The sequence below is a fragment of the Jaculus jaculus genome, chromosome 1 (assembly GCF_020740685.1).
Source record: "Jaculus jaculus isolate mJacJac1 chromosome 1, mJacJac1.mat.Y.cur, whole genome shotgun sequence".
Lineage (NCBI taxonomy): Eukaryota > Metazoa > Chordata > Mammalia > Rodentia > Dipodidae > Jaculus > Jaculus jaculus.
Window position 1 is genome coordinate 248748296 of NC_059102.1, and position 27427 is coordinate 248775722.

The following is a 27427-nucleotide window of genomic DNA, read 5'->3' on the forward strand; positions in this document are numbered from 1 at the left end:
GATCCTCCTACCTCTGCCTTCCAAGTCTTTTTTTTTTTGTTGTTACTTACAGAATTTTAGAATTGTGATTTTCATGAGCTTGTGCAATTTTACATCACTTGAAGAAGTCATTACAAAGAGAAGGGGCAGTGGTTAAGGACTTTGTTGTGTTAACAATATAATGATGGTTTGTCAGTTTCCTTTTCCAAAGTCTTGGAATACTGATCTTAAACAGAATCATGGAGGCCTCTACTTACCCCTCCAACATAGAGCAAATGCCTTCTTCCTTTTTCTTGAATTGTCACGATGCCAACTACTGAAAGGAATATAGCTGAAATGATACTGTTGATAAGATCCTGTAATACAAAGTTTGAAAATGGTCAACTTTTCATGAAAATATAATTCCAAAATACTTAAACGGATCAGTAACCCATCTAAGGATAGATGGCTTTTAAATCTTTTTCCTTTGATTGAGAGGGAGGTTTGGGGACATAATCTTTACATTTTCAGAGGCATGAGTTTATAGGATTTTAAGACCTTGGACGGGACTGCAGAAATGGCTTTAATTTCATGAGACTATCATTAGGAAAAACGACAACACTTTTTCTATTGACTTTTCTTTTTGGGGGAGGCAGGAGGTGTGTATGTGGTATGAATGTGTGTGTGTGTGTGTGTGTTATATGCATGTATATGGAGGTCAGGGGTCTTTCTCAGTTACTGTCCATCTTATTCTTTAAAACTGGGTGTCTCACTGAACCTAGAGTTCACTAATTTGGCTAGATTAGCTAGCAGGCAAGTCCAAGGATTTCCTGCCTTTGCCTCCTCAGCACTGCCATGCTGGCATTTTATTTATTTATTTATTTTTATTTTATTTAAAAAATTTTTTTTGGTTTATTTTTATTTATTTGAGAGTGACAGACAGAGAAAGAGGCAGAGAGAGAGAGAGAGAGAGAATGGGCGCGGCAGGGCTTCCAGCCACTGCAAACGAACTCCAGATGCGTGCGCCCCCTTGTGCATCTGGCTAACATGGGACCTGGGGAATCAAGCCTCGAACTGGGGTCCTTAGGCTTCACAGGCAAGCGCTTAACCGCTAAGCCATCCTTCCAGCCCCATGCTGGCATTTTAGATGGGTACTTGGGATCCAAACTCAGGTTACCCACTGAGTCATCTCCCCCGCCACCAGCCCCTCCATTGGATTTTGTTGTTGTTGTTGTTGTATTTTCAAAGTAGGGTTTCACTCTAGCCCAGGAATTCTCTATGTGGTCTCAGGGTGGCCTCAAAGTCACAGTGATCCTCCTACCTCTGCTTCTCTAGTGCTGGGATTAAAGGTATGTGCCACCATGACTGGCTCCACTGGCTCTTCTTTTTTTTTTTTTTAATTTATTATTTATTTATTTATTTATTTTTAATTTTTATTAGCATTTTCCATGATTATTAAAAAAATCCCATGGTAATTCCCTCCCCCCCCCCCCACTTTCCCCTTTGAAATTCCATTCTCCATCATACTTCCTTCCCATCACAACCATTGTACTTACATATATACAATATCAACTTATTTTCTTTCTTTATTTTTTTTATTTATTTGAGAGCGACAGACACAGAGAGAAAGACAGATAGAGGGAGAGAGAGAGAATGGGCGCGCCAGGGCTTCCAGCCTCTGCAAACGAACTCCAGACACGTGCGCCCCCTTGTGCATCTGGCTAACGTGGGACCTGGGGAACCGAGCCTCGAATCGGGGTCCTTAGGCTTCACAGGCAAGCGCTTAACCGCTAAGCCATCTCTCCAGCCCCAATATCAACTTATTAAGTACCCTCCTCCCTTCCTTTCTCTTCCCTTTATGTCTCCTTTTTAACTTGCTGGCCTCTGCTACTAAGGATTTTCATTCTCACACAGAAGCCCAATCATTTGGAGCTAGGATCCACATATGAGAGAGAACATGTGGCGCTTGGCTTTCTGGGCCTGGGTTACCTCACTTAGTATAATCCTTTCCAGGTCCATCCATCTTTCTGCAAATTTCATAACTTCATTTTACTTTACTGCTGAGTAGAACTCCATTGTATAAATGTGCCACATCTTCATTATCCACTCATCAGTTGAGGGACATTTAGGCTGGTTCCATTTCCCAGCTATTATAAATTGAGCAGCAATAAACATGGTTGAGCACGTACTTCTAAGGAAATGAGATGAGTCCTTTGGATATATGCCTAGGAGTGCTATAGCTGGGTCATATGGTAGATCAATCTGTTGCTGTTTTAGGAACCTCCACACTGATTTCCACAATGGCTGGACCCAATTGCATTCCCACCAGCAGTGTAGAAGGGTTCCTCTTTTTCCACATCCCCGCCAACATTTATGATCATTTGTTTTCATGATGGTGGCCAATCTGACAGGAGTGAGATGGAATCTCAATGTAGTTTTAATCTGCATTTCCCTGATGGCTAGTGATGTAGAACATTTTTTTAGATGCTTATATACCATTCGTATTTCTTCCTTTGAGAATGCTCTATTTAGCTCCATAGCCCATTTTTTTTTAAAATTTTTTTTGTTCATTTATTTATTTATTTATTTGAGAGTGACAGAGAGCGAAAGAGGCAGATAGAGAGAGTGAGATTGAGAATGGGCATACCAGGGCCTCCAGCCACTGCAAACGAACTCCAGATGCGTGCACCCCCTTGTGCATCTGGCTAACGTGGGTCCTGGAGAATCGAGACTCGAACCGGGGTCCTTAGGCTTCACAGGCAAGTGCTTAACTGCTAAGCCATCTCTCCAGCCCAATAGCCCATTTTTTGATTGGCTTGTTTAATTCCTTATTATTTAACTTTTTGAGTTCTTTGTATATCCTAGATATTAATCCTCTATCAGATATATAGCTGGCAAAGATTTTTTCCCATTCTGTAGGTTGCCTCTTTGCTTTTTTCACTGTGTCCTTTACAGAGCAAAATCTTTGTAATTTCATGAGGTTCCAGTGATTAATCTGTGGTTTTATTGCCTGAGCAATTGGGGTTGTATTCAGAAAGTCTTTGCCAAGACCAACATGTTGAAGGGTTTCCTCTATTTTTTCCTCTAGAACTTTCAGAGTTTCAGAGTTTCAGGTCTGATGTTAAGGTCTTTAATCCATTTGGACTTAATTCTTGAGCATGGCGAGAGAGAAGAATCTATTTTCATCCTTCTACAGATATATATCCAGTTTTCCCAACACCATTTGCTGAAGAGGCTGTCTTTTCTCCAATGAGTATTTTAGGCATTTTTATCGAATATCAGGTGGCTATAGCTACTTGGGCTTACATCTGGGTCCTCTATTCTGTTCCATCTACATGTCTATTTTTGTGCCAGTACCACACTTTTTTTGTTACTATAGCTCTGTAGTATAGGTTAAAATCAGGTATGGTGATACCACCAGCCTTATTTTTGTTGCTCAGTATTATTTTAGATATTTGAGGTTTTTTGTGATTCTAAAAGTATTTTTGGATTGTTTCTTCTATTTCCATGATGAATGCTTTTGGAATTTTGATAGGGATTGCATTAAATGTGTAGATTGCTTTTGGTAAGATTGCCATTTTCACAATATTGATTCTTCCAATCCAGGAACAGGGGATGTTTTTTCACTTTCTAGTATCTTCTGCAATTTCTTGCTTGAGTGTTTTAAAGTTCTAATTGTAGAGATTCTTTACTTCCTTGGTTAGGTTTATTCCAAGGTACTTTATTATTTTTTTTGATGCAATTGTGAATGGGAGTGATTCTCTGATTTCATCCTCTGTGTATTTGTTGTTAGCATATATGAAGACTACTGATTTCTGTGTATTTATTTTGTATCCTGCTACATGGCTGTAGGTTTTGATCAGCTCTAACAGTTTGCTAGTAGAGTTTTTAGGGTCTTTTATGTATAGAATCATGTCATCTGCAAATAATGACAACTTGATCTCTTCCTTTCCAATTTGTATCCCTTTTATTTGTGTCTCTTGCCTTATTGCTATGGCTAAGACTTCCAGAACTATATTAAATAAAGGTGGGGACAGTGGACACCCTTGTCTTTTTCCTGATTTTAGTGGAAAAGCTTCCAGTTTTTCCCCATTTAGTAATATGTTGGCTGTAGGCTTGTCATAAATAGCTTTAATTATATTGAGATATGTTCCTTCTATTCCCAGTCTCTGTAGGACTTTTATCATGAAGGGATGTTGGATTTTGTCAAATGCTTTCTCTGCGTCTAATGAGATGATCATGTGATTTTTGTCCTTCAACCCATTTATATAATGTATTACAATTATAGATTTGCATATATTAAACCATCCCTGCATCTCTGGGATAAAGCCTACATGGTCAGGGTGAATGATCTTTTTGATATACTCTTATATTCTGTTTGCCAATATTTTGTTGAGAATTTTTGCATCTATGTTCATGAGGGAGATTGGTCTGTAATTTTCTTTTTTTGTTCTATCTTTGCCTGGTTTTGGTATCAGGGTGATGCTGGCCTCATAGAAGTAGTTTGGTAGAATTCCTTCTTTTTCTATTTCATGGAAAAGCTTAAGAAGCAATGGTGTTAGCTCTTCCTTAAAGGTCTGGTAAAATTCAGCAGTGAATCCATCTGGGCCTGGGCTTTTTTTAGTTGCGAGATTATTGATAACTGTTCAGATCTCCATGTTTGTTATAGGTCTATTTAAGTGATTAATCTCATTTTGATTTAATTTAGGTAGGTCATATAAATCAAGGAAATCATATATTTCTTTCAAATTTTCATACTTTGTGGAGTATATGCTTTTATAGTATGTCCCTATGATTTTTTGTATTTCTCTGGAATCTGCTGAGATGTAACCTTTTTCATCTCTGAGTTTATTAATTTGTGTCTCTTCTCTCTTTCTTTTGGTCAGATTTGCTAAGGGTTTATCAATCTTGTTTATCCTTTCAAAGAACCAACTCTTTGTTTCATTAATTCTTTGGATTTTTTTGTTTGTTTCTATTTCATTCATTTCTGCCCTAATCTTTATTATTTCTTCCTGCCTACTGATTTTTGGTTTGCCTTGTTCTTCTTTTTCCAAGGCTTTAAGGTGAAGCATTAGGTCATTTACTTGTGACCTTTCTAATTTCTTAATATAGGCACTTAAGGCTATAAATTTACCTCTTAGAATTGCCTTCATTGTGTCCCAGAGATTTTGATATGTTGTGTTCTCATTATCATTTGACTCTATAAATTTTTTGATTTCCTTCTTGATTTCTTCATTGACCCATTCATCATTTAGTAGTGTACTGTTTAGTTTCCATGATTTTGTGTATGCTCTATAGCTTTTCTTGCTACTGATTTGTAGTTTAATTCCATTGTGGTCAGATAGGATGCAAGGAATTATTTCAATTTTCCTGAATTTGTTAAGATTTGCTTTGTGTCCTAATATATGGTCTATTTTAGAGAATGTTCCATGTGCTGCTGAAAAGAAAGTATATTCTGCAGCCTTTGGATGAAATGTCCTGTAGATATCTGTTAGGTCCATTCCTTCTATGACCTCATTTAGTCCAGATGCCTCTCTGTTTATTTTTTCCTGGGATGACCTGTCAATTGATGAGAGTGGGGTGTTAAAGTCACCCACCATCACTGTGTTTGGTGTTATCTGTGACCTTAGTTCTAATAGTATTTGTTTGATGAATTTGGGAGCCCCCATGTTAGGTGCATATATGTTTAGGATTGTAATGTCCTCCTGTTGGAGGGTGCCCTTAATCAATATAAAGTGACCTTCCTTATCTTTCTTGACTAACGTGGGACTAAAGTCTACCCTGTCTGATATTAGGATAGCAACCCCTGCTTGTTTTCTAGGCCCATTTGCTTGAAACACCATCTTCCAACCTTTCACCCTAAGATAATGTCTATCCTTTGTAGAAAGGTGAGTTTCTTGGAGACAACAAATTGTAGGATCCTGCTTTTTAACCCAGTCTGCAAACCTATGTCTTTTTGTTGGGGCATTGAGGCCATTGATATTAAGAGAGATTATTGAAAAGTGTGTATTTATGTTTGCCTTTTTTTTTTTTTTTTTTTTTTTTTTTTGTGGTTCCAGTTCTACCTGTGTTCTCTTGTGTTAACTAGTTTTTGAGTATTGCTTGTTTTTTCTAGGTACCTTATATGTGTGCTTTTCCTTTTCTTCAGCATGGAGGATTCTATCAAGTATTTTCTGTAGAGCTGGTTTTGTCTTCAAATACTCCTTTAACCTGCTTTTGTCATGGAATGTCCTTTGGAAGTTTGATTATAATATGGTGAGGAGAGGTTTTTTCCAGGTTTTGTCTGGCTGTCTAAAGGCTTCCTGTATCTGTATTGGCACCTCTTTCCCAATTAGGGGGAAATTTTCTTCTATGATTTTGTTGAAGACACCTACTATGCCTTTGGAGAGGAATTCTTCTCCTACTATGCCCTGAATTCTTATATTGGATCTTTTCATAGTGTCCCAAATATCTTGAAATTCCCACTCATACTTTTCTATAAGTTTGTCTTTCTCTTTGTTGGCCTATATTAGATCTGCCACCTGGTCTTCTAGCTTAGATATTCTGTCCTCTCCTTCATCTATTCTACTGGTGAGATTTTCTACAGAGTTTTTTATTTCATTAACTCTGTTCTTCATTGCTAGTAATTCTGACTGGTTTTTCTTTATTATTTCTATTTCCTTATTTATGTCTTGTATTGCCTTCTTTATTTCATTAAATTGGTGTCCTCCATCTTCTTTGATTCCTTTGATTTCCTCTTTAAGTTCCTCTTTGACTCCTTTGATTTGTTCTCTGACTTCTTTGAACATATTTACAATCATTCTTTTGAAATCTTTCTCAGGCATTTCCTCTAACTCATTCTCACTGGAGGTCATTTCTGATGCATTAATACTTTTAGGTGGATTTATATCGTCTTGCTTTTTAGTGTTTTTTGTGTTATAATGCATATATTTTTGCATCTTGGATTAAGTTAATGCTTGGAGTTTGTAGCTAGCTGGGTATTCTTAGCTGTATCAATTGATTTGATGTTACATATTTTCAGGGTAGGGGCTTAAGGTGTTAGGTGTGGCTCTTAAGACTCTCAGAGTATCTACAAAGGTGCTCCTAGGGGTTGAGTTTCCCTGCTATGGGAGTATTCAAGTAGGCTGAGTGGAATAAAATACAGGTAGATTCTAAAAGTTAACTAAACACTGTACACATTCAATCAAAAACAGCCCCAAGTATGTATGCCAGAGTAGTTATTATAACAACCAGATCCTCTATCAACATAGAGGTTAAGACTTCTGGTCTTTTGAGGGATCCAAGTCAGCTTGTGACCAAGTGAGACCCTTCCCTGGTGTGATCCCAGTTACCTTGGATGATTTTGGTCTCAGTCAAGTTGCTGCCTGGTCATCGGGCTGCTGTTCTGATTTCTGGAGCTGGGCACTGACTTTTCCTGTGGGGCAAACCGAGCCTGGAAACTGTGGCCCTGCAGATCAGCATCACTGCTGGAACTGCTTGCTGCAAAAGCTGCCTCTGCTGGGTCTGTCAGCAGCTGAAGCTGCTGCTGCTGGGCCCACCACTGCTGTTGCCTCTGCTGCTGCTGCTGCTATAGCTGCCACTTCTGGAGCCACTGCTGCTGCCTCTGCTGCTGCTGCTGGGTCCACTGCTGTTGTTACCACTGAAGCTGCAGCTCCTGGGTCTGCTGCTGCTGGGGCCACTGTTACTGGTGCTGGAGCTGCTGATGTTGCTCCTGGACTCTGTTCCTGCTTGGGTCCCACTGTTGGTCCAAGTTGGCGTGGCCGGTCCCAGAACCACTGTTCTGTTCTCTGGAGCTGGGCTCAGGCAGTGGAGGAGGGGAGCGAGCCGATGCTGCTCTAGTTCTCTCGTTGTTCCATGTGTTCTTCTACCTCGTGGTCTGCTCCTCCGTTGCTCACTGCCACTCTCCCTTCATGTTTCCTTAGTTGCAGAGAGCGCAGTGTGAGGGGAAGCTCCCGCACCTGGATTTTCCTGCAGCTGGAGCCAAGCCTGGTTGCTTTCTGGTGTGCCCCGCCACCACGTTGGCGGAGCTGCTGGGGCCGCTTTTGCTGGCCTTGCGGGCTCTGGATGCTCTGGATCTCTCCTACTTCTCCACTGCTGCTTCAATTTCCTATACACCTCACTTTTTAGTAAAAGTGTGTATTTTGCTGAGTGTTTTTGGTCTTTTTTCCCCCCAGGCTGCTTTGGTGTGGTACCTACGCCACCATCTTAACCGGAAGTCCTCCATTGGCTCTTCTTAAAGGGCACAACAATAATGGTCTAGGGGGCTAGTCAAAATTGCTTCTCCAAAATGCAAGTTAATTTTTTATTTCCTTATTCTTTATTTATTTGAGAGAGAGAGAGAGAGAGAGAGAGAGAGAGAGAGAGAGAGAGAAAGGACAGAGAGAGAATGGGTGGGTGGTCCAGGGCCTCTTTCCACCGCAAATGACCTGCAGGCATACATGTCACTTTGTGCATCATGCTTTATGGCTTTATGTGGGTAATGGGAAAGTGAACCCAGGCCAGCAGACTTTACAAGTAAACACCTTTAACAGCTGAGCCATCTCCCTAGTCCTTGCATTTAAAATTGGTAATTGATATAAATTCTTCCTTCTATCCCACATTTGCTTTAATGTAAAATATAAGAAGGAATAAAATTTTAGATCAGCAATTCACTGATTTAGTGCTATTTCTAAGTGTGCAGAAAAATGATCACTCTGAAAGTCGGGTAACGTTTATAATTCTGAGTGCACATGCTCTGAGAGCGCACAACACATCCAAAGAGAAGCCCTCATTAGCTGGAGTGTGTGGCTGTGCTGTTGACTTTTACTCTTTCCTGAGACCTGGCCAGAGTTAAGTCTGCCCTGACACCTGAAGGTTCTTTGTGTCCTTTATTGTGGCTCTCACTTCTGGGTGCTTTATGAATTTGCATGTCATCCTTGTGCAGGGGCCTTGCTAATCTTTTTTGTATTATTCCAATTTTAGTTTATGTGCTGCTGAAGGGATCACAACACTTGGGTTCTTAAATGTAGGTCCACTGGCTTATTTGTTGAGGATGAATGCATGGGAGGTCCCTAGAGTGGGACCCTGCATTTGGTGGCACAGCAATAATGGAGTCCACTGTCTGACAGGTGCCAAAGCCTAGCACAGTGCAACCATACGTGGCCCACTTACCTTTTCTAAAAACTTGAAGTCTTTAAAAAATTTGTGTATAGGGGGTGCTGGAGAGATGCCTACCAAGCCAAAGAATCTGGTTGGACCCACGTAAACCAGATGCACAGGGGGCGCACACATCTGGAGTTGGTTTTTAGTGGCTGGAGGCCCTGACACGCCCATTCTGTACCCTCTCCTGCCTCTTTCTCTCTCAAATAAATAAAAAAATATATTTTTAAAAATTTGTGTATGGGCTGGAGAGATGGCTTAGCAGTTAAGGCATTTACCTGCAAAGCTAAAGGACCCAGGTTCAACTCCCCAGGACTCATGTAAGCCAAATGCACAAGGTGGCACATGTGTCTGAAGTTCATTTACAGTGGCTGGAGGCCCTGATGCACCCATTCTCTTTCTATGCATCTTTCTCTCTCTCTCTCTCCCTCCCTCCCTCTCTTTCTCAAATAAATAGATAAAAATAAATAAAAATTTAAAAAATATGTGTGTGTGTGTGTGTGTGTGTGTGTGTGTGTGTGTAAGCATGCATCATGGTCTCAAGCTGCTGAAAATTAATGCCCATCTGGCATTTGTGAGTGGCTGGGGAACCTTTGTAAGCAAACCACCACCATAGCCCCCCTTATCTCCTCAGCCTCCTAACACTTGAAGTCTTTTATTTTTTTTTCCAGGTAGGGTCTCACTCTAGCCCAGGTTGACATGGAATTCCCTATGTAGTCTTAGGCTGGCCTCAAACTCACTGGGATCCTCCTGCCTCCCAAGTACTGAGATTAAAAGCCTGTGCCAGCATGTCCAGATGAAGTCTTTTGTTTAAAAAAATTCATTTCTTTAGAAGCAGAGAGGGAGAGAGAGAGAATGAGAAAATGGGTGCACCAGGTCCTCTTGCCACTGCATACAAACTCTACATGCTCATGCCACTTTGTGCACTGGGCTCTATGTGGGTACTGGGGAATCTAAGCCATCAGGCTTTGCAAGCAAGCATTTTTAACCTCTGAGCCACCCTGCCCCTCTAGTTCCACTTGAAGTATCTTAACTGGTAGCAGCAGCTTGTCTGGTATGTTAACTTAAACACAGAAAGAAGTCTGGCCAGGCAGTGTAGGGTAGCATAAGAACACTAACAGAGCTCTTCTTGTGCCAAGTGGCCCCAGCCTCTCCCTTTAATTCTCACAAAGCAGCCCCGAAAGTCGGTATTGTTATGTTATGCATTTTTACAAAGATATAATGGAGGCTCAGAATAATTGACTAAATTGTCTGCAATTGAGTAACTGTTCAGGAGGAGCCAGAACTCAGCTCATTGTTGCTTCGCATCAGGGACACCCAAAGAAAGAGAAATGAACTATTGCTTTTGGCCAGAAATACAACAGCCAACCCATCTGTGGCATTTTCTGTGGAATGGGTCTGGAGGGTTCAAATGTTATGAACAAATTAACTTGAAGTGTTTTTTAAAAATTTTTTGCTTATTTAGTTATTTGAGAGAGACAGAGAAAGAGGCAGAGAGAGAGAGAGAGAGAGAGAGAGAGAGAGAGAGAGAGACAATAGGCATGCCAGGGCCTCCAGCTACTGCAAATGAACTCCAGATGCATGCACCCCCTTGTGCATCTGGCTAACGTAGGTCCTGGGGAATCAAGCCTCGAACTGGGGTCCTTAGGCTCCACAGGCAAGCACGTAACCACTAAGCTATCTCTCCAGCCCTAACTTGAAGTGTTTTGTTACTGAACTTTTTTGGTGTGCCCATTCTTACATGCATGAACTGGGCTTTTTTTTTTTTTTTTTAAGGTTTAGAGAGACTGTTAGATTCAGAGGAGAAAAGAGAAGGAAGCATAGAGTGCTCCTACCATGTGGAAGGTAAGAGGGAGTAGAGATCCCATGTAGGAGTAAGGGTCCCCTTACCCATGCCAGCCTAGCCAGGCTGAGATAAGTAGGGGTGTTTATCAGAGCAGGGACCTGGGGTTCAGGCATTAGGAGAAATGAACAGCCAAAATCATTAAAAAATATTTTTTTTTGTCAGGGACTGGAGAAATGGCTTAGTGGTTAAGTGCTTGCCTGTGAAGCTTAAGGACCCTGGTTCAAGGCTCGATTCCCCAGGATCCACATTAGTCAGACGCACAAGGTGGTGCATTCATCTGCAGTGGCTGGAGGCCCTGGTGTGCCCATTCTCTCCCTCCCTCTCTCTCTCTCTCTCTCTCTCTCTCTCTCTCTCTCTCTCTCTCTCTGCCTCTTTCTCTCTCTGTCTGTCGCTCTCAAATAAGTAAACAAAATATTAAAAAAAAATTGTGGGCTGGAGAGATGGCTTAGAGTTTAAGGCTGGAAGCTCTGGAATGCCCATTCTCTCTCTGTGTCTCTCTCAAATAAATAAATAAAATATCAAAAAATTGTTTGATTTCTTTTTTTGAGGTAGGGTCACTAGTACAGGCTCAAGTGGAATTCATGCAGTAGTCTCAGGGTGGCCTTGAAATCACAGCAATCATCCTACTTTTGCCTCCCTACTACTGGGATTAAAGGCATGTGCCACTATGCCCACCTCATTTTAAAATATTTTATTTATATATTTGCAAGTAGAGAGAGAGAGACATAATGGGCATACCAGGTGCCAGGGCCTCCAGCTACTGCAAATGAACTTCAAATGCATGCATTACTTTGTGCATCTGGCTTACATGGATACTGGGGAATTAAACCCAGCTCTTTAGGTTTTGCAGGCAAGCACCTCAATCACTTAGCCATCTCTTCAATCTCAACATCATTTTTAAAATTCGCCCTCTGCCAAATTGCTAATTTTAATTTTCCAGGCAGAGTCTCACTCTAGCCCAGGCTGACCTGGAACCCACTGTAAACTCCGGACTGGCCTCCAACTCATAGGGATCCTCCTAACTCAGCCTCCTCCATGCGCAGCTTGCTAATTGTTAATATAGAGATAATGACTGGGATTTGTTAGGTTTATCTAAGGATAAATGGCATAATTGTTAGGCGGGGCCGTGCTCAGAACAAAGGACCTAACAAGATGGCCATGCCTTCCAATAACCTTATCACCCACATTCCTGAGCGTGATTAGTAGCAGCAGTTTCAAGACACCCCTGTCGGCCAAGGGCTGGCTCCCCTCCCTAGTTGGAACCTTATGGGGAGACCTCTGCTTTCCCCCATGCTTGAAATAGTTACTGTCCTCAGCCTGCCCTCGGCTTGTGGCCAACACGTCACCTCTCCCCGCCCTTCCCTTTAAAAGACCTGCACCTTAGGTCCCAGATGCGACTTCCCTGGCCTCACATCTTGGGACCAGTGAACCTTGCGGGAGAGCTGTGCCAATAAACCTGAACTAGCTTTACTAATCTGGTCCGATCTGGTTCATCGCGTCGGTCAAGCCTTTCATCTGGGGCCGAAAGCCCGGGTGGAGCTGAGCCCCTGACTCACGGTAAGATGCCTGCTTTTTAGCCCCACCTCCGGGGCCCCTGTCCGAAGTCGCGGCCGCTCCAGGACCAGCCCTTCCGTTTTTCTCCGCTGCCAGGCAGCTGGGAACCCTAAGGTGCTGAGCGACATCTCCCCTTAGACCTTCTCTCCCTCCCCCTCCCTCCCTCCCTCCCTCCCTCCCTCCCTCTCTCCCTCTCTCTCTCTCTCCCCCCTCCCTCCCCCCCTCTCAATTTTGGACCCAGGCCATAGTAAGGGACGCCTCACTCTGGTCTTTGGTCCTTGGCTTTAAAATGAGCAACTCCACATCAAAACTCAACCCCCAGTCGCCTCTGGGCTTTGGAGCTCTCCTAATCCATTAAACCTAAACGCCTGATTTTTTTTTTTTTTTTTTTACTCTCAGAAAAACAGGCCTTTAACTAGACAACACTCACACTGGCCTCCAGAGGGCACTCTAGATTTTAGTGTCCTCCGTGATTTGGAAAACTTCTCTAGCTACACCCGCAAATGGTCTGAGCAATCTCAGGTGCAGGCTTTTTGGGAACTGCGCTCTCGTCCGTCCTGCCCTCTGCAGCCAAGGTTCCACAGCTCAGGTTCTCCTAGCCACAATAAACAAGCCTACAAATCCATCAGAACCTCAAGACTCAAATCCCCAATCTGAGTCTTCAGCACTAACTGAACTCCTGGAACACTTGGCTCCCCTACCACCCTTCTCACCCTTCCTATGGCCTTATCCGCCATGCTCCACTTCCTCTTGCACTCCCTCACCCACCCACCCCAAGGTCCTTTCCCTTCTTCTGTCCACTCTTCGTTCCAGCCTTTCCCCCAAAGCCTCAGCTGACCTACCAGGACTCCTCCTCTGCACCCCTGACTCCAACCTCATCTTCCCTTACACCACCCCAGCCACCTCATCTAGCCCTCTACCCCATGCCACCCAACCACCATCCATGCTCTTCCTCTGCTCCTAAAACTCCTAACCTTCTGACCCCTTTCCCGTAGCCTCCCATACCCATCCATCCCGGCAGCCCCTTGCTGCCGCGACTGCCCCCCCCCGCCACTCCCCCCCTCCAGGTAGCAGGGACTGAAGGTGTTGTTCCATTTCTCTCCAGGACCTGTCCCAAACTGAAAAACGCCTTGGCTCTTTCTCTGTCAATCCAACCTCCTATATTAAAGAATTCCGTTACCTCACTCAGGCCTGTAGTCTAACCTGGCATGACTTACATGTTGTTCTTGTTTCCACCCTCGCCCCAGAAGAACGAGAATGGATGCAGACAGCAGCTAAACAACACCCTGACCAGACTCACTCAACTAACCAAACTTGTCCTTCTGGGCACAGGTGGTTCCTGACACAGACCCGGGATGGAATTATCAGGAGGGAAGATGAGGTGAAAAACAAAGGGACATAATGGTTATTTGTCTTATTAGGGGTATGGAAACAGTATCTAACAAAACGGTTGATTTTGATAAACAGGGAAATCACTCAAGGCTCAGAAGAAAACCCAGTTGTTTTTCTAAACATGTTACAAGAAGCTATGATCCAATACACTGCCTAGACCCGGCTTCATAGCCAGGGGCCACAGTACTGGCTACCCATTTTACTTCCGAGTCCTTACCTGATATTAGAAAGAAACTAAAGAGGGCAAAAGAGGGGCCTCAAACTCCCATTCAGAATCTGATGAGGATGCCTTTTAAGGTCTTTAACGCCCGAGAAGAGGCAGCGAGTCCTCCCCACAGGCTCAGATGCAACAGAAGGCAACCCTACAAGCCCAAACCTTGATAGCTGCCCTGAGGCCATTGGTCTTCCCTCAGAAGGGACAAGGGAGTTCTCCTAAGCCCCATCCTGCTGGGGCACAATCACGGTCCACCCCATCAGGGGCATGCTTCAAATGTGACCAGGAAGGTCACTGGGCCCATAAAGTGCCCTAATCCACTACCACCCATCAAGCCATGCCCTATATGTCAACAATTAGGCCACTGGAAGTCAGACTGCCCACATGTGGGCTTGTCCTCCATGCCAGGACATGGAGGTCCAGCCCTACAAAATGAGGCTCTTCAAACTCTCCCGACATTAGAGCTTCTCGGGTTGGCAGAGGACTGAAGACACCCTGACTCGGAGACTCCCATTACCCTTGCTGAGCCCAGAGTAAGGCTTCAGGTAGCAGGTAAGTCCATCACTTTCCTGGTGGATACAGGGGCTACCTTATCTGTTTTACCTGCCCACTTGGGCCCCACCATCTCCTCATCCATCTCTGTTACAGGAGTTAATGGGGTTCCCTCTTTCCCACCAAAAACCCTTCCTCTCCCCTGCTCATTGGCTGGATGCTTTTTTTCACATTCATTTTTAGTCAGGCCTCCCTGTCCAATTCCCCTATTGGGCCAAGACATTCTCAGCCACTTTGGGGCTACATTCTCATTAGCCTCCTCACCTCCCCGGAAATGTACCTCCTCCTTCCTTGAATAGAGTCTCAAACCTCCACCCCTACTGCCCTATTCCTTTCCTCACCACGCATCATCAGCCTGTCTTTATCCATCTCAAGAACCCTTTCTTTTTCCCTTCATGGCCCCAATTTCCCATTTCCAAAACACACTGCCAGAGGCTCAAACCTATCACCACCCATCTCATGTCACAAGGCCTCCTCATACCTCCTGACTCACCCTGAAACACTCCTGTCCTCCCCACACGCAAACCCTCTGGCGCTTGTCACTTGGTACAAGACCTCCGACTCATCAGCGAGGCAGTGGTCGCAGTTCACCCAGTAGTAACTGACCCTCCTACCCTCCTGTCTCACATCCCACCCAACACCACCTACTTTACAGTCTTAGACCTCAAAGATGCATTCTTGGGCTGGAGAGATGGCTTGGCGGTTGAGCGCTTGCCTGTGAAGCCTACGGACCCCGGTTTGAGGCTCGGTTCCCCAGGTCCCACGTTAGCCAGATGCACAAGGGGGCGCACGCGTCTGGAGTTTGTTTGCAGAGGTTGGAAGCCCTGGCGCGCCCATTCTCTCTCTCTCCCTCTATCTGTCTTTCTCTCTGCCTCTGTCGCTCTCAAATAAATAAATAAAATTAAAAAAAAAAAAGATGCATTCTTTACAGCTCCCCTCCACCCTGACTCATACTTCCTTTTCTCCTTCACTTGGGAAGATCACACTGCTTAAACCTGTCACCATCTTCTCCTCTCATCACCTGGTCGATCTCTTAAGCCGCTCCTCTCTTTCCCTGCTTGGGCCCTCATGAGTACAGCTCTTCCATCTGCTCTTCTTAGACAACCCCCAAATCTCTCTAGCAACCTGTTCTACCCTCAATCCAGCAACATTCCTCCTTTCTTCCTCCTCTCCAGGGTCCCTCTCTCATTCATGCCCTGAAATAGTAGAGGCCACATTCCCCTGGGCCAGGTCTCCAAGACACAGCCCTCACATCACCTCAATTAGTCCTCTTTGTAGTTGCAAGTTCCAGTTCCAGAATTGACAGTTCAGGTAACCAACAAGCAGCCTATGCTGTGATCATGTATACTGATGTCCTAGAGGCTGCTCACCTGCCAGTGGGCACCACCTCCCAAAAGAATGAACTAATTGCACTAGCTAGGATCCTACATACCTCAAAAGGCTTAAGAACTGATATCTATACAAAATTCTAAATATATTTTATCTATAGCTCACACTCATTCAGTCCTCTGGAAGGAGAAAGGATTCCTCACTACTAAAAGTACCCCAATTATTAATGGGTCCCTCATAGCCCAGCTTCTGGAAGTTCTCCAACTCCCAGCAGAAGTGGCCATTATCCACTGCTGAGGACACCAGACCTCTAAAGACCCAATAGCCCAAAGAAATGCCAGGGCTGATTCTGTAGCACAAAAGTTAGCCCTGTCCTCTGGCCCCAACACAGGACGTATCTGTTTCCTGTCTCCGACATACCAACCCAATTACTTGCCAGATGAAGAAGATGAACTCCTCAAAAAGGGGGCCACCGAGATAGGGATGGCTGGATTTTTAAAGGCAATCAGCTAATTCTCCCCCCAAAACAGGCCGCCACAATTGTCTGTGACATTCACCAAACTTTACATATTGGACCTAAAGCCCTTTACAGGTTCCTGGAACCTCTGCTGGACACTGATGGCCTACAAACACACATCTCACAGTCTAGTCCACCTGTCAGATATGTGTGCAAGTCAATCCACAAGGGAGCCTGCACCTCTGTCAGCCCCTGCACCAGTTACAGGGACATTAGCCAGGCGAAAATTGGCAGATAGTCTTTACCCACATGCCACCCCACAAAAAAACTCCATTATCTCCTTACTCTAGTTGGTACTTTTACAGGCTGGATTGAGGCTTTCCCAGTTTCCAAGGAGACTGTCGATGTCATGGCCCAGATACTTCTAGAACACATCATACCAAGATTTGGGGTCCCATTGACCATCCAGACAGACAACGGCCCAGCCTTCACTTCTAAGATTGTCTCACAAGTATCAGAGGCACTCAACATATCCTGGAAACTACACATCCCTTATCGTCCTCAGTCATCAGGTAAAGGAGAACAGGCCAACGGTCTTATTAAACAGCAGCTCACCAAACTCTCTATTGAACTTAAGATGTCCTGGCCCTCCTTTCTCCCTGTTGATCTAATCTGCTTATGAGCTGTTCCTTGCTCCCCCTCCAGGCTTAGCCCTTTCGAGTTGCTATACGGGAGACCATTTTTGCTCTCTAATCAACTTCCTACCCCAACTCCCCCACTGGCTACTACCTCCCCTACCTTTCCCTTCTGTACTCACTTCTCCACTCACACGCAGATCGATCCCTACCTGCTCCACTGACTACCTACACATCAGGGACGACCCTTACTACCTCAGACCCTATCTCACCTGGGAATCAAGTCTTTCTTAAGCAGCTCAAATCCAGACCTCTCGAACCCAGGTGGGATGGACCCTACACTGTGATCCTCACCACCCCCTCAGTGGCTAAACTTCTGGGATGCTCTTGCTGGTGCCACATCTCCAGGCTTAAATGAGCTTCAGGACTAAATGGCTGGTCTGTGCCACAAACAGGTCCTACCTCCCTTAAATTTTCTAACCATCCTGCTCTTACTTAGCCTAGCTCCCACCCCCTGGGCTAGTGACTGCACTCCACCTCCTTGTGAGTCCCAATTTCAGGTTTGGTCCTTAGATGACAAAGGATGACAGACCACCCTACTCAACTACACTTCATGCCCTTTTGGTTCCTGCAATGCAGTCCATTAACTTTTAATGCTGTTTCTACATGCCATCAACAATGTTCCAATCCCAGGCGCCCGGCAGAGCCACATAGCAGTGGTCGGATTCTACTACTTTCTGGGATCACATGGGAGGGCATCAGGCCTGGCAGGAGGAGGCCTAGGGCACAGCTGGCTGACAGCTCAACACTCTTCCCAAAAGCTAACTGACCTAACTAAGACTCACAAAAACAATGGAAACAGCTCCAGCTGTCATTCCTGGTACAGGTAACTCTACAAACTAGGAGGGCTCTAGACAAACTAAGCACAGAAAAAAGGGGAAACATGTCTCTTTCTCAGGAAAGAATGCTGCTAGGGCCTGATGGAGACCCAAATAAAAACATTCCAGACACTGGGTGAAGACCCCAAACGCTGCTTCACTAACCAGACATCCTCCTCAAGCTGGTGGCAATCCATGCTTCTACCCTGGCTCACTCCACTTATAAGTCCATTAATAATGATTTTTTTCTTCTTCAAATAGTCCCTTGCCTCCACTGCTTCCTCCAGGAGCACATCTGGAAAGTTTTGCCATCAACCAGATCCTTTTATACTCATATGTTCCCCTGAACATGGATTCCCCAACTTCCGACTCTATGCCCCCCCACCACATCGTCCCCAACCAGTTTGAAGTAGCTAAGATTTGAGTTGGCACCCATATACACAAAAAGGTTGGAATGTTAGGCGGGACCATGTTCAGAACAAAGGTCCTAACAAGATGGCCATGCCTTCCAATAACCTTATCACCCACATTCCTGAGCGTGATTGGGACCAGCAGTTTCAAGACTCCCCTGCTGGCCAACGACTGGCCTCCCACCCTAGTTGGAACCTTATGGGGAGACCTCTGCTTTCCCCCATCCTTGAAATAGTTACTTTCCTCAGCCTGCCCTTGGTTTGTGGCTAACACCTCACCTGTCCCAGCCCTCCCCTTTACAAGACCTGCACCTTAGGTCCCAGATGCAACTTCCCTGGCCTCACATCTTGGGACCAGTGAACCTCGCCCGAGAGCTGTGCCAATAACTAGCTTTACTAATCTGGTCTGATCTGGTTCCTCGTGTCGGTCAAGCCTTTCAATAATAAATCTGAAAGCATCTGACAATGTGCTTCTAGTGAGCAGTGAGAGTACATCTCAATATGGACTCAATATATCTGCCCTCCAGTGAACTGTAGCACAGCAGCCTCAGGCTCACTGAGATGAACTTCCAAACCAGGCAGTTTCGGAAGAAGGAATAGATATTAAAGCTTACAGATCCAGGGGAAGTTCCATAAACTAGTTTGCTTGAACAGGTCCAAGCCAAGAGAGAGAAAAATCCCAAACCAAATAAAAAAAAAAAAAACCCACAAAAACACAAAACCAAAAGCCACACCACATACAAACACACTTCAGGAACTCCAGGCACTTTACATATCTTTAGACTGGAATCTCCAAACCACCACCGTACTTTAGGGCTGAACCCTAAGATCTAATCAGTGACACTTCCTCCAGCCAGATGGCAGGAAATCCAAGAAGTTTTAATAAACTCCTGAATCTATGGGGGAGGGTGGACATCTATTCAAACTACCACATTCTGCCCCTGGCTCCCAATAAATTCAAAACCATGTCACACTGTAAACTGTACTCAGTTTAAATTCAAAGATTTCAACAGTCTTTACCAATTTTGGATAGTCCCAAAGTCCAAAGTCTCCTCTGAGATTTAAGATTGCCTCTTAATTGTGAGTCCTGTAAAAAAATCAAACAAGTCATATACTTTCAACATATAAAGGAACTGCTATAAGCAAAGCAAGGAGAGGCTAGAACAATGCAAACTCAACAACCATCAAACTCCTGCAGTTCAAGTCCAGCTGATAGTCTCTGGATTTTCCAATTCCATCCCTCCAGCTGGTCTGAGTAGCCAGGAAAAATATCTATCCCTAGCCAACAGCCTCCATAGTAGCCCTTGTACACTACTGGTATATCTAAACATCTTCAGGTCTCCATGCAAACCATGGTCCATCTTCCAAAGGCTCTTCCAGCCTGTTTATGAGGGTCATCATGCCCTACCAATATGCTGCATCTCAGCAGCAGCTCCTGAAACCATATGTGCAATTTTTGACCCACTCCATGCATTTTTCATGCTTCCAAAACCAATAGCAGGTGTGTAGGACACAGCCATATTCTTAACTCAGGGACAAAATCAATCTTAACCCTGAAGAGCTAGTTTCTTCTCCAGTCAACTCTTGCCAAAAGAGTTTGCATTTCTATCATAGTTGTTCCTCAGGCATCCTTTCTATTGTTTTAATGTAAAGCATTTGGGCCATCTTCCTTAAGAATGCTAATGTGTTTGACAATAGCAGCTTCACTAACCTAAATCCAGTCTCAGTGCCTGTAATTTTAACTTGCTTGTGGTTTTCCAACTTGAAATCTCTCAGTCTTATATCTTTAGCCAAGCACATCAGTCCATTACAAATTTAATCTTGATCAAACCTTCTGGGCCTGGGCAGCAGAATGCAGCCAGCCCTTATGCCAGTAGCCTAGTTCCATCAAAGTCCTCTTCAGTCTCTCCTTCCCCTTAGAAAGACCATAGCCAAGCCTCCAAGTTCAACTCTCTCTGAACTTAGCATTTTCAAACTCTCATTAAGAATAGTCCATAAAACTTGGCTTACCACTCTAGAAGGTATGTTCAGTTGCAAGTACCAAGTCCATGCCCATTCCTCCAAAAGAAAAGTTCCAAAAGACCAAAATCCACATGGTTCAGTTCATCTTACCCTTTTCTGGTACCAACTTCTATAACAGACAGCTTCAGGTTTGCTGAGATGAACTTCAGACCAGGCACAGTTATGGAGGAAGGGATATTTATTGAAGTTTACAGATTATGGGGAATTCCATAATGGTAGAAGAAGTTGGATCTCTCTTAAAGGACAAGGCAAAGAGATAAAAAGCCAAAAGTCAACAGCCAAAAGCCACATAGCACAGTATACTTCAGGAACTCCAGGTAGAACTAGGCACTTCGCATGTCTTTAGAATGAAATCTCAAAATCACCATCACACCTTAAGATCTACCCAGTGACACTGCTTCCAGCCATGTGGCAGCAGATCTGAACTACAAGCTAACAAAACACTGAATATATTGGGGGCCATATATTCAAACTACCACATAAACTTTCTCCATACTCTGGGAGCTCTTCCCAGAGCAAGAATTCTGTCACAGAATATAATGTAAATTATATTTTAGGAAGGCAGTGAGGTCTACTGTTTTGGCACCTGATGGTTAACACTGGAGTGGGGTTATGGAACAGGGTTATTGAGAGTGGAAAGTAAATCTGAAGTGGATATTGCTGGCTAAGAAAGAGATCTTCTCATAGCAGGCAGGCCAGCTAAGGGCAGTACAGAGGATACTAGCTTGATGGGAAGATTTGTACCCACAGATAATGTAAAACAATACACTCAAAGATGTATGCACTTGGGCGTGGTAGCACACATCTTCAATTCCAGGACTCAGGAGGTAGAGGTAGGAGGATCACAGTGAATTAGAGCCTGAGACTACATAGTGAATTCCAGGTCAGCCTGGGCTACAGTGAGACCCTATCTCAGAAAACTTAAAAAATAAATGTATGTGCTAGTTTGAATTAGGTGTTCTCCATAAACTTGTGTTCTGAATGCTTGTTTACCAGCTGATGGCAATTTGAGAATTTAAGTCTCCTGGCAGGAGTGTATTATTGAGGGTGGACTTAGGGGTGTTATAGCCAGGTTCCCCTTGCCAAACCATCTCTTCAGCCCTTTGGGAGCTATTCTTTACCTTGTACCTTTCTATTCTTGCTTACAATTATTGAGCCCTTATTATGTGTGATACCCTGTGCCAATGTGTTAGTATATGATCTTGGGCTAGATTGCCTAGTGGTTAAGGTGCTTGCTTGCAAAGCCAAAGGACCCAGGTTTTTTTTATTTTCTTGAGGTAGAGTCTCACGCTAGCCCAGGCTGACCTGGAATTCCCTATGTAGTCTCCAAGTAGCCTTGAACTCACAGTGATCCTCCTACCTCTGCTTCCCAAGTGCTGGGATTAAAGGCATGAGTTACCATGGCCGGCTTTTAATTTATTTTTATTTGAGACGGAAAGAGAGGGAGAGAGAGAATGGGTGCACCAAGGTCTCTAGCCACTGCAAATGAACCAACTCCAGATGCATATGCCACCTTGTGCATCTAGTTTACCTGGGACCTGGAGAATCAAACCTGGGTCCTTAGGCTTTGCAGGCAAGTGCCTTAACTGCTAAGCCACCTCTCCATCCTTAAAAGGGACAGGTTTGATTCCTCATTTCCCAAGTAAAGCCAGTTGCACAAAGTGGCTCATATGTCTGGAGTTCATTTGCAGTGGCTAGAGGCCCTGGCATGCCCATTCTCTCTCCCTCTATTTGCCTTTCTCTCTCTTTCAAATAAATAAGTAGAAAACACACACACACATACACACACATATATAATCTCATTTGATTCTTACAACAAACTCTTATTATTCCTAATTTATAGGCACACATACTGTGGTGGTTTGAATTAGGTGTCCCTCATAAACTATGTGTTCTGAATGCTATGTCCCCAGCTGGTAGCAATTTGGTCATTGGAACCTGATGGAGGTGGTGTATTGTTGGGGGCAGGCTTATGGGTATTTTAGGCAGCTTCCCCTTGCCAATGTTTGGCATACTCTCCTATTGGTGTTGTCCACCTGATATTGGTCAGGAGGTGATGTCCACCCTCTGCTGATTCTATCATTTTCTCGTGCCATCATGGAGCTTCCCCTTGAGTCTGTAAGTCAAAAGAAACCCCTTCCCACCCCCTGCCCCCTCACAGGCTGCTCTTGGTCGGGTGCTCTCTGTCAGCAACAAGAGGTAACTGCGACACATACATGTATATACATGGGAGTGTGGAGCCATAGGACAGCTTCAGGCATCACCCTCGGGAGCACCTTCGCCTTTCTCTGAGAATGGCCGGCCAGGGAGCCCAGGCCTCCTCCTCCCTCTACTCCCCAGCACTGGGATGATAGGCGCGAGCCACCATGTCCAGCATTTTTACCTAGGTGCTAGGGTAGAGCTCAGGTCTTCATGCTTATGGGACAAGCACTTTACCAACTGGACTGTCTCCCCAGCTTGTTTGCTCTCTCCTTTCCTTCCTTCCTTCCTTTTCTGTCATCCTTTTATTTTATTTATTTATTATTTATTATTTATTATTTTTTTTGAGGGTGTCACTCTAGCCTGGGCTAACCTGGAATTCACTATGTAGTCTCAGGTTGGCCTTGAACTCATGGTGATCCACCTGCCTCTGCCTCCCAAGTGCTGGGATTAAAGGCGTGTGCCACCACATCTGGCTTTCTTCCTTGTTTTCGCCTCAGATGTGGACTATATACAATGGGAGTTGGCCTCCTCTGGACAAAGAGATGTATTCTCCTGGATGGCTGGGCTAAATTGCAGCTGAGCTGAGCCTGGCCATGGACAGTAGGACTTCTGCTTTCCCCATGACTACTGTCCTCTTTCTCTATTTCTTCTTTTTCCCTAGACTAAATACTGTATTGACTCAGCATCCTCTCACTAAGATGAGAAATGGTTTGCTATTTGAGTATCATTTGCCATAAAGCCCCCAAATCATACTCTGACCTATATAAATTATGTAAGTTACACAAAATTGAGTATAACTAGAAAAGAAAAAAAAATATGTTTCTAATTGCTGGGCATGGTGGCATGAGCTTGTAACCTCAGCACTTGGGAAGCATAGGCAGGATTGGAGTTTAAAGTCATCTTTGGTTACACAGTGAGTTTGGGGCCAGCCTGGGCTACATGACACCCTGTTTCAAAAACACAACAATGGCGCTGGAGAGATTGCTTAGTGGCTGAGGCCCTTGTCTGCAAAGCCAAAGGACCCAGGGTTGATTCCCTAGGACCTAGGTAAATCAGATGCATGAGGTGGCACATGTGTCTGGAGTTCTTTTGCAATGGCTGGATGCTCTATTGTGCCCATTCTCTTTCTCTCTCTCTCAAATAAGTAACTAAATAATATAGATACATATTTTGGTTTTGTTTTTAAATTTATTTTTTAATTAAAGTTTTTAATTTATTTATTTGAGAAAGAGAGAGGCAGAGAGAGAGAGAGAGAGAGAGAGAATGGGCATACCAGAGAATCCAGCCACTGTAGGTGGACTCCAGATGCATGTGCATCTGGCTTATGTGGGTACTGGGGAATCAAGACTGGGTCATTTGGCTTTGCAGGCAAAGGCCTTAACTGCTCTACAGCCCATAGACACACACACACACACACACACACACATATATTTTTTATTTTATTTTATTTTATTTTTTTTGAGGTAGGGTTTCACTCTAGCTCAGGCTGACCTGGAGTTCACTATGTAATCTCAGGGTGGCCTTGAACTCATGGCGATCCTCCTACCTCTTCCTACCTAGTGCTGGGATTAAAGGTGTGTGCCACCATGCCCAGCTTGAAAATAAAATATTAAAAAATAATGCTTGGGCTGGAGAGATGGCTTAGTGGTTAAGCGCTTGCCTGTGAAGCCTAAGGACCCCGGTTTGAGGCTCGGTTCCCCAGGTCCCACGTTAGCCAGATGCACAAGGGGGCGCACGCGTCTGGAGTTCGTTTGCAGAGGCTGGAGGCCCTGGCGCGCCCATTCTCTCTCTCTCCCTCTATCTGTCTTTCTCTCTGTGTCTGTCTCTCTCAAATAAATAAATACATAATTAAAAAAAATGCTTAATACACATTCAAATGTTATAGGAACCCTATGAGGTCATGACCATCACACTTTTCCCCTTCTGGTTTCCTGTAAGGAAGCTGAAGCTAAAGATCACAGAACATGTCAGTACATGCGGTAATCTTCATGGTCCAGGAAGCTGAGGCAGGAAGATTGCTGCTGGTTTGAAGTCAGCCTGGGCTAGCTAGGCCAGTTTGGGCTAGATAATGAAACACTGCCTGGTATTCCCACCCTCATGCCTTCCCCTAAGTCAAGGCCACACAGGTGGTAAACCTATTAAGACTAGGAACTGGGCTCATGTTTACCATTGGACAAAACTGTACTACTGCCTCTCTAGTCTGAGACATCAACAACCAGCTTGAGTTATTTTTTTTTTCAGTCCACAAGCAATGGGAGCCTAGGAAAAACTACTGAAGAAGGGTGTGCATTGTACTTTTCTGGATATGGCACTCTTTGACAATAGTGTGGACCCTTCATGCACGCAAACTGTATGGCTATAACCTGCGGGGGTTTCTGAACAACTGTGATGGACACATCATCTCTTGCTTCTTTGGTGGTGGGGAGGGGTGCTTTTTGAAAAGTAGTACTATGCACTGTTTCATGAGAAACAGGTGAGAAATGTGTTTACCTACTGAATACGCTAATTAAAAATTTTAAAAATATTTATTTATTTAAGAGAGAGAGGGAGGAAAGGAGAGAGAGGAAGATGCAGATAGAGAGAATGGGCACGCCAGAGCCTCCAGCCACTGTAAACATATTCCAGTCACTTGTGTAACCTTGTACATCTGGCTTACATGGGTACTGGGTAATTGAACCTGAGTCCTTAGGCTTTGCAGGCAAGTACCTTAACCATTAAACCATCTCTCCAGCCCCAATTGAATTTTTTTCATCAAGGGCTGGAGAGATTGCTCAGTGGTTAAGGCGCTTGCATGCAAAGACTGGGGACCCAGGTTTGATGTCCCTAGTGCTCATGTGAAGGCAGATACACAAAGTGGCGCACACCAGGGCCTTTAGCCACTGCAAATGAGCTCCAGACAAATGTGCCACCTTGTGCATCTGTCTTATGTGGTTACTGGGACATCGAACCTGGGTCCTTAGACTTCACAGGCAAGTGCCTTAACCACTAAGCCATCTCTCCAGCTCTCTGCCTCTCTTCTCTCTGCCTGCAAATAAATAAATAATTCCATCAGGACAAGCTGAACAAATGCTGTATTTTATGGCAATGAGCTCAATGTGCTGGAAGCAGGAGTGTTGGATTGGCTGTCTTCCTCCAAACCTTTCTGGTTCTTGGGTTGGCAGCTCCTCTGGGACCAGGGCAAGACCCTTACCTTCAGAGCTCCCCTCTGTCCTTGTTTAGAGAGATAGCTTTGTAGTTTCCTCTTGAAGAGAACAAGGAGAACCCTTTTTCTTGGAACTGTGGGTAAAGCTTACATTTGAATTATTAAAATGAACACTTACAAGTAAAGGCCAATGTAAGCAGCTCAGCAAGTGTTGAAGGGTTACCATATATGAGATGATGAAAAATAGGCTGATGCAGATTTCCTGAATTGTGATGGCTATAAACACATCATGGGCATGGCCATTGATGAAGCAGACTGCTGCTGCTGTGATAAGACACTGTAATAGAAAAACAAACAGGATTCATTTTACTATGCACTGCTATTTAAATGTCCATAAATTAGCAGAATCTATTGAGTCTAATCATATTGCAATTGCTCATATTGATTTGCACATACATTTTATACATATATATATATATATATATACATATACATACATATATGTATAATTTTTATTTATTTATTTGACAGCAACAGACAGAGAAAGAGGCAGATAGAGAGAAATAGAGAGAATGGGCACACCAGGGCCTCCAGCCACTGCAAACAAACTCCAGATGCATGTGCCCCCTTGTGCATCTGGCTAATGTGGATCTTGGGGAAACAAGCCTTGAACTTGGGTCCTTAGGCTTCACAGGCAAGCACTTAACCTCTAAACCATCACTCCAGCCCCATTTTATTTTTTTTTAAAAGTATTTTTATTTGAGAGAGAGAGGAAAAGGCAGACAGAAAGAGAGTGAGTATAGGCTCTCCAGGGCCTCCTGCCACTGCAAAGGAATTCCACATGAATGGACCACTTTGTGCATCTGGCTTTACATGGGAACTGGAGAATCAAACCTAGGCCATCAGGCTTTGCAAGCAAGTACCTTTAACCACTGAGCAGTCTCAAGCCCATATTTTATTAAAAATATTTTAAAATTAATCAATTAGAGAGAGAGAGAGAGGCAGATAGAATGGATGTGTCAGGGCCTTCAGCCACTGCAAACCCCAGATGCATGTGCTACCTTGTGCATCTGGCTTATGTGGGTCCTGGGAAATTGAACCAAGGTCCTTTGGCTTTGTAGGCAAGCACCTTAACCATTAAGCAATCTCTCCAGCCTTATTTTATTTTTAAAATATTTCTATTTGTTTGCAGGCAGAGACAGAAAGACAGAGAGAATGGGTGTGGTAGAATCTCTACCACTGCAAATAAACTCCAGATGCATGTACCACTTTGTGCACCTGGCTTTACGTGGGTACTGGGGAATGGAACTCGGGTTGTTAAGTTTTGCAGGCAAGTGCCTTCACTGCTGAGCCATCTCTCCAGCCTCACGTTTTATTTTATTTTTTAATATTTATTTACTTATTTATTGGATTTTCTAGGTAGGGTCTCACTCTAGCTCAGGCTGACCTGGAATTCACTATGTAGTCTCAGGCTGGCCTTGAGTTCATGGCAATCCTCCTACCTCTGCCTCCCAAGTGCTGGGAAAAGCATGCGCCACCACACCCGGCCTGGCTCTATTTTTTTAAGATTTAAAAAATATATTTTTTGTGGTACTGTAGATGAACCTAGGGGCTTATGTATCTAGGTGAGCACTCAACTATTCAACTACATTTCTAGACTGCATTTAAGATTTTAGAATTAAATAATTAATTTTGCAG

At 44.1% G+C, this 27427-nt stretch overlaps 1 protein-coding gene and 1 non-coding gene across 2 annotated transcripts in view; both read right to left on the reverse strand.

The window, feature by feature from the left end:
• Nucleotides 1-27427, reverse strand: part of LOC101595264 (CKLF-like MARVEL transmembrane domain-containing protein 1) — a 42897-nt gene that overhangs the window by 3150 nt on the left and 12320 nt on the right. The window contains exons 3-4 of the mRNA XM_045142885.1: nucleotides 25908-26066; nucleotides 237-335 (exon numbers count right to left, since the gene is read on the reverse strand). Coding sequence (XP_044998820.1) covers nucleotides 237-335; nucleotides 25908-26066 — 258 coding nt within the window. The remainder of the gene's footprint in view (nucleotides 1-236; nucleotides 336-25907; nucleotides 26067-27427) is intronic.
• Nucleotides 8837-8943, reverse strand: LOC123458275. The gene has a single exon (XR_006635567.1). It is a non-coding gene; the product is annotated as a U6 spliceosomal RNA (small nuclear RNA).